We start from the raw sequence: 7,868 nt of genomic DNA, 5'->3' as shown, positions 1-7,868 counted from the left end.
TCAGCAACTAGGGACCTTCAACAACTGCTTAGAGGGTGCCATCACATAGGTTCAAAATAATGTTGGGGGATTTTTTCATCTTCCCCGACCATTTCTTTCTCTTTTTGTAATTATTTTTTTTAAACCCTCTTTATAGTGTTCTTTCCCCAGCCAGTGGTCTTTCCTACAGCTGATTCCTGATGTTTTACAGGATGAGTTACACATCCTGCCTTAGCAGCAGACTAATACCCAGGTTTGAATTACTATTGAATAAGCAGCAATGAAATCTCTATCAAAATAATCAGTAGTTCCAAAAACCACAAACAACAAAACAAGCAGAGTTGAACTAACTCAGCAAGACCATTTGTAGCATCAGGGACGGTGAGTCATTTTTTTTTTCCTTCCCTCATCAGACTCCATCGCTGCCTCTCGCAGCCCCAGGGAGGGCAGGTGGAGTGGGTAGGGCATGACTTCAGAAAGTTAAAAAAAAAAAAAAAAAAAAGGTCGACATCACTCAGGTCACATGACACAGAGGGACCAATGGAGGCAAGTTCTGGAAAGGGGAACAGTTAAATTTGTAATTTTGGTTGTGTGAAACACTTCTTTGGGCCTCATAAACAACCACAGAACCACAAGTTGGGTACAGAGGCAGTCACACAAGAGCGGGTCCGGGATATTGGTCAGCAGGCAGGGCAAATCGTTTTGACTGCAAACCACAGAGTTTCGTAGAGTGGTAAGCATCATCAACCACAACCGATCCGCTATTTTTTTTTTCTTTTTAAGAAACAATTTCGGAGTTCTTTTAGCAAAAGAACCTTATAATCCGCTTTGTGCAGCTCCTGAGGCACCAGGATGAAACAGAGCATGATGGCTGGGAGGAGGGTGTTAGCAATGACCATTCTTCATTTTTCACTCCCCAAGGTAGAAGAAATCATATATTCCTTCATTGTAAAGAGAGAGTGAGTTTTAAAGAGGAAACAATGGCTTCAAACAGCATATTTGAGTCACTTCCTTCTTACCAGCACTTCTTGAGAGGTAAGTGCCATTCAGACTTTCTAAATATACTTTTTACTTTCCCATACTTAAGAAAATGCATGCCTGGAGAGTATCTTGGGACATTCTTGTAGTACACGCTTTTTCCCACTTCAGTTTTCTTTGAGGCGCTCTCATCGAAGCTAATATCTGAGCTTGCAGGAATACCATCTCATTACTTATCGGTCCGTTAAAGAGATTATAACAAGGATTCATTTAAGCTGTTCAAACAGCCATTGCATGCTTGTGAATTTTCTCTTCATAAATCAAAGTGTGCTAGAATAACTGACACGAATTACCGCAGATACAGTAGCAGTAGCACAAGCCCCTTCTGATTCTCTTTGGCAGAATTATGATTTTTTGAGCCACTGCCATGAAAAATGACAGCCAACAGCGTACAACACATATTACAGGCTGAAGCACAGGGAGTGAGCAGCAAGCTGGTGCATACAGCCAGCAGAGCGTGATGCTGTCTCACTTATGCTAGACCATCAGCCTGGGTAAAGGCACGTTCAACGGGGAGAAGTCAGGAAAAAGCTTAGAAACCTGCTTAAAGTTAGTTGCAACTCACATGGCTCAGGAAAAGGAGCGGCGTGGACAAACTCTGTTTCTGTTGATGCCGCGCAGGTCTCATGACTGAGAATTACTGGCTGCAGCCACCCTGAGAGAAATGAAGCAGTCCTGTAAGGGCTGAGGGGGGGAATTGAAGGGGCTTCACCCAGCAATCTGTCTGTTTTCACCAGTGACCAAGTGTGCTTAGAGGCTCCTTCTAACATTCTCACAACCCCCCGTGGAGCTAATGGTTTAGTCATGGGTTATTCATACAAGTAAGCCAGGGACTGGCACAAGAATCTCGTCCTCTTCCTTGTAGCTACCTTCCTAAATAGCTCATGCTACAGCATGAACTTTTCCCCTTTCCACGCAAGCCCTCTGACCGCTCAAGCCCTTTTTGCAGCAGGGCTGTGCCCGTGCAGATGACAAGGCACACAAAGCCCGTCACAGACCGCTCATCGAGCTTGGCCAGGGCTGCAGAGAGCAGCACTTCATAACTCTTTATAGTTACAGACTACAGTTTCCCGGCCTCGCTGGCGGTGTCGGTGTGAGTCATGAGTTATTCGTATTAATAAGCGGGCTGGGGAATGCGGAAGGCTCGTCCCAGCTGCTGTGTCACAACAAGCAGCAGCTCCGCCGGCTCCCTGACGCTCCTGCAGATCAGCGCTCTCCGAGCGGGATGTGAGCGGAGGGCAGCCTGCCGAAACGCTGGCCGGCTCGCCTGCCTTGCTTCAGTTCTTCCCTTGCCCTGTGTCAAAAAGTTTTTCTACATCTGTCTCTCCTGGCACCAGAGGGGAGCTGAGTCGCAGCGGGCTGTGTGAGTCACTCGGGCTCGCAGCACCTTCTAGCCTGGGCAAGGGAGATGCTGAAGGGTGAGCAAGAAGTGGCTAACTGCTCTGCACCACTCGCAGCTGGCATTTCCTCAGCACCCCTACCAAGCAAAGGAAGCAATACTGCTAGAATAACAAGAAGGATCTTCCTGCATTTCCTCAGCCTTTTTTCTTTTTTTTTTCTTTTTTTTTTTCTTTTTTTCCTTTGTTTTTTTTTTAGCTCACCCATTTATTTACTGTTTAATCTGTAGCACAGGAAGACATCTTGAGGAAATTTTGTGCTTCTGATGAAATAACAGAGTCAACCTCATAGGGCAGTGCTTGCAAGTGCCAGAGCACAGCCAGTCTGTGGGATGGGATGGGGACAGCAGAGGCCATACCAAAGGCAGGAGCCCAGAGAGCCTGAGGGCAGTTAGTTGGAGACCAAAGACCAATTTCTCCAGAAAAGAAGGAGTTCCACTAAAGCCAGTTAATCCAGAAAGTGATTTATCTCAATGTTCCAGAATGGGTTTTATTATCCTCCTTATTACTGATCTTATTATTGTCATTAATATTTCTATAGTACCAGTATTCTGTATTTCTTTGGACTAGGCTAGAAGTCTGGCTAGGCTAGAAGTCACACATGATACTTTAAGATCTCCATCCAGTTTTGGCAACCCAGGTACAGATCCTGGTATGTACCCAGCACATGCAAGATAAAACTCCCTCTGTACAGTGCTAGAAAAGCTTGGGCAACAGTGCTTTGCTTGAGTTATAAAGCAAATGTTTAATCGTTGCGAAAGAATATTGTGTTTGAATGTGGAAGCCTGTGACAGTTTTCCAGCAGTTCCCTTTTTGTTCCTTTCTTTACTCAAATGAACTTCGCACAGTTTCAAAATCCTGGGTGCAGCAGAAGTAATGCTTGGGCCTCAGAGCAAGAAAAATAATCATCCCTAGGGTCCGTTATTCTCACCCATATTTCTCAATAGTGTTTAAATAGACTGGTCATTCGAAATGTCCAAAACCATCTCTTTTCTTTTTTTCCCGCCAAAATGTATTGCACTTTCTCTCTTAACTGAAATCGTGAAGTAAAGGGAAAAATAACAAGTTGTTTTCTACCGTGGATTTCGCTTTATCAGTCCGTGCAGTTCTGTAAGAAGGAAATCCATAACTCTTTTTTAGCCTGATACTATGTGAAAATTGGGAAAAAAGAGGGGAGTGGGGAAGCAGAACCATTGTTCCAGCCCCTGCGAGCAGTGACAGACACAGAAAGCCTGACATATTAATTGAATGTGGTACACCACAAAGGATATGGCCCTTTTTCTATCACACCACACCAGGTCCTGGCTTCTGCCACTAGGTAAAGAAATGAGGATTATACTGAAACCTCCAGTGGTGTGCTCTGCATACTGAACACATTCAAATACTTACTGGCTCTGCTTTTAATGACAGCCTCATTTTCCTAATGGCCTCTTTCAGTTTACAGTCTGGGCTTGGTGTTAGGAGTAGAGGGCAGGAACATTTCTAAGTGTCTTGCTGCACTGCAACCCGCAGAAAAACATCACTCCATCTCTTACTCAAATCTAGGACTGTATCAGCAAGGCTGTAGTTAAAACTTTTATTCTAGGAAGTTTCATAGTATAAGGACAGATTGCTGCTTATATTGAGGGTTCAGTGCAGGTTCACGTGTATTGGCCTGGTCAACACTGTGATGCCTTTTGGACAGGGGGGCCAAACTGAGACCTGTTGGAGAGTCTTGTATTAAAGAGTGCATGTATCCTTTTTAATTACTAGTAATTACATTATATAGTCCCACCCCGTAACATCTCTTAACTTCTTAAGGGTGTTAGACTACCCTGTAAGGTTTCCTAATAATTCTGCCTACAAAGCAAGACAGAACAACTAATCTTTTTGCAGTGTTTTTATGGAGCTCTAAATAACATGAAGCATAATATTTTCCAGGAGGGCACTTTGTCCTCATTTTTCCTTCTGCTGCAAGGTCTAATTATTACAATATGCAAAGAAGGTTAATTCTGGTTTTGCCTTTATTGTATTTTTTATTAATTAGTGAAGGCAATGAAGACTTGTGGAGCAACGCTTTGTTGGTTTCTTATCAAATGGAAATAAACACCAGCAGAGCACTTTTACAACATAGAAAAATACGCTGTGCATACTTTCTTCATAGTTCTAACAGGCCAAGTAGTGCCCAGACATTGTGGGCTTCCTCCTTTGCAAATGCTAAATAAAACTGTAGCAAGAAGTTCTTACTGCTCTGGAGGACATCCCTGCCTGAACCTGTGAACTACACCTAAGCATACTGCTTCTCTTTGAAAGTTAATGGCTCTGGCTTGCCTTGTGATGGGAATTGTGGTGGTAGATACCTAAAGTCCCTGGTGCTGTATGTGAGCGGAGGAGTGAAGTGATCAGAGGCTCCCTGTAACCAAAGTCTACATCTACTGTCTCACGCTCTCGGCACATGAGACCTCCCTAGGACTAAACATTTATCTGCAGAGGGTGCTGAGTGAGGAGCAGGGTAGCAAGCTGGTAATTATATTAGTGGTCCAGAACTGGTGACATTAGCAGAAGTGGTCATATACTAGAAGTAACTCTGCCAAAGACACGTTTCTCTCGGAGACACGTGGTACCCAATCCTGCCACATATTTTCATTCACTAGCCCTGTAGAAGAAACCTATCTTATCACGATAGCATAAACTACATCATCACTGCATAGAGGAGAAAGTTTTCCAGCACCTTTGCAGACTGCCTGAACTGTAACAAAGAGTTAATTTGTGTCAGCATTATAAATTACTAACTGCATATTGTGAATAGGAAATTGAACTAAAGCTCATAAAAACCTTGGCTTACTAGAAGAAAAAGCTTGCACAATGCCTGATTTACACAGCCTTCTCTCTCTTTGAGCCTTTTTTCATTTAAAAGCCTTGAAAAACATTGCAAGACCTGAACACAGGAATTCCTGTGAAGCAAGGGGTAAAGTATCTGACAGAGATGAATACACTGCTTTGGTAAGATCAAGAGATTTTATCTTGGGCCAAAATATTAAACCGAGTGTTTAACCAGTCACACTCAGTGTACTGATGTGTTGTGATGACAGCCTTAGCAAGGACTTAGGGTTATGGCTGGCTTGCAGATTGCCCAGACTGATTTACCCTTTATCATGTGGCTGTTAATAAGAGATTGTTGGATGGCAGCTCTGCCTCAGACTGTGTTTTACCACAAGAGCCAAACTCCAGTTCTGATGTAGCTCTCTGGTGGGAAATGAAAGCATCTTCCCCACACTGCCAGTGCATGCAATACGAATAGAAAATAAATTGCATTTTTTTCATGACAAGAAGATAATTAAGGTTTAGTTTGACTGCTAAGGCGTGACCCCAAAAGAAGTCAGCTTACCTTTAAATGCATGTGAAGGCCAGTTACATTGGCAAGTTTATAACAGCAATTTATGAACCCCTGAAGACTTTTACTTCAGAACACAGAATAAGTATCTGCATCATCCTCCTATTCAAGAGGGGAGACTTATACCCAAACCAAGAGTGGAAAAGAAATTACTGTTCTTGGATTTAGAAATAGACATACTTGCTTTTAACAACTAAACAGAAGCCATCCTAAGGAAATGGCAAAGGTATTTTTTTTGTAAAAAACAATGAGGTTGTTCCACTGACAGGAGAAACTCTACTGACTTGGACACTGCCACAGGCAGAGGGGATGTGCTGGGTCCCGGTGGTCTCTGCTGCACCTCCTAAGCAGTGCCTGGAGGGCTGGGCAGGGGTCTTAGCCTGAGGTCTTCTTGTGCTGTCATGGAGCACAAGGGCGAAATGCAGAGTGGGCTCGGGAGCTAAGGGGGAATGCCACTGCCAGGGGAAGTCAGGGTGGCCTTGTGCTCCACAGAAACTGCTGGTTGCAGTGCCTCACTGAGTGATAATTGGAAGTTGTAGGAGGCTGCCACAGAGTACCTGACTGGCCCTGGTGTAGGAGGAGGGCTGCACTATGCAGCTGTAACAGCCTCCATCAGCAGCTTGTGCTGCTTGTGCCAAAATGCATAGGTGCCTGCTGGGCTTCTGGGCAAGGGCAGCAGAATGCGTCCAGATGCCCTGGCAGGAGGGCAAGGGAGAAGTAGCTCTGGCTCTGAGTAAGAGGATGGATTGAAGCTGGCTGCAGAAGGACCACCTGCTCTTTGAATCTAAATCCCACCTGGTATCTCCATCTTCTCAGTGTCCGCACAGGCCTCCTGGATGCATGGCGCAAGTTTAAATTAGGGTGTGCAGCATTTTGGGTCGGGTGGCTGCCATGACCATCAGGCTACACACAGAGACAGCACACTGTAGCATGTGGTGGGCAAGCTCAGGCCAGGCCATGCAACCCCTTCACTGGAGGGGAATGAGCCTGAAGGATTTTCTGTGTTCCTGCACATTACAGTGTGCAAGGATATGTCTGCACAGATTTTGTTTTGTGTTTTTTTTTATTTACTTGTGTTCTCTGTTTGTTTGGGTTTTTTCCTAAAACAAGTCTGACAGTCAGCTCACCCACTCACTCCTATTCCTTTATCTGTGCTTAGTCCATGGGGCAAGGTACAGTGGAGATTCTTTTAAACAGTGGCTGATTACAGCCTCAAATTCATTGTCATAAAATACCATTGAAACCAAGAGTTTAACAGGATGCTTAAAACAGCTGGGTCTGTATATACATAACAGTTTCTTAATATGTACCAGTCAGGTAAAGAAAAAGCAGCTTTGGAAGGGTTAAGTTCTCCTTTTGTCTCTCACTGCTGTATTTCAGAGCATAAACAGACCTCTGTTAAAGCTTGGAAAGAAAGCTTCCCATGTAAGCATGTCTGTCATCTGCAAAATGAGTTGTGGCTTCCTCCACGACATCTGGTACTGGCCACGGAGAGAGACACGCCACTGGCTATCTGAATCACTGGTCTGAGAGAAGGACAAGAAAACATTACACTACATCATTACCTCTTCTCTCATCTTAAGAGAACGGATAATATTTGTGTAGACTTGAGTCAACTTCCCAAATAGTAGATGAGTAGTAGGGATATCTCCCCTCCGAAGTGTATTAGTGAACTGTATGGGATGACAACAGTGGTGGTGTTTGGAGCAGTAGAGCACCTACAAAAGTCTACAGTATGTTGGTGAAGTCCCTGCATGCATCAGCACACCCACAGTGATATTGAATGCAAGACACATCATTCTTCCTGCTGGTGGAAAGGAGACTAGAAATTATATATACGGATTCCCAATGTAATCATTTTTCAAAATAAATACCTTTTCTTCCACTTAGGTCCCAGTAAAGTAAGGCCTGGGCTTATGACCAAGATACATTTTAGTCCAAAACATCAAATTCTGTATGAAGAGGTATTCAGACAATTGAAATAGGAAAGAAAAAAAAGAGCATAGGAGAGCTGACTGTGAAAGCAAGGAGGTAGAGAATGACAGTAGCTGCTACCTGGTAGAGTTTCCAATTCATCCTTA

At 44.0% G+C, this 7,868-nt stretch overlaps 1 protein-coding gene across 3 annotated transcripts in view; it reads left to right on the top strand.

The window, feature by feature from the left end:
• Nucleotides 1-545: 545 nt before the first annotated feature.
• Nucleotides 546-7,868, top strand: part of RUNX1 (RUNX family transcription factor 1) — a 176,148-nt gene continuing 168,825 nt past the window's right edge. For all 3 annotated transcript variants that reach the window (XM_037376438.1, XM_037376437.1, XM_037376436.1), the window contains exons 1-2: nucleotides 546-712; nucleotides 901-1,014. In XM_037376438.1, the coding sequence (XP_037232335.1) occupies nucleotides 960-1,014 (55 nt within the window). In that variant the 5' untranslated portion in view covers nucleotides 546-712; nucleotides 901-959. The remainder of the gene's footprint in view (nucleotides 713-900; nucleotides 1,015-7,868) is intronic.

The sequence above is a fragment of the Falco rusticolus genome, chromosome 2, assembly GCF_015220075.1.
Source record: "Falco rusticolus isolate bFalRus1 chromosome 2, bFalRus1.pri, whole genome shotgun sequence".
NCBI lineage: Eukaryota > Metazoa > Chordata > Aves > Falconiformes > Falconidae > Falco > Falco rusticolus.
This window is presented reverse-complemented; position numbering and strand designations above follow the sequence as displayed.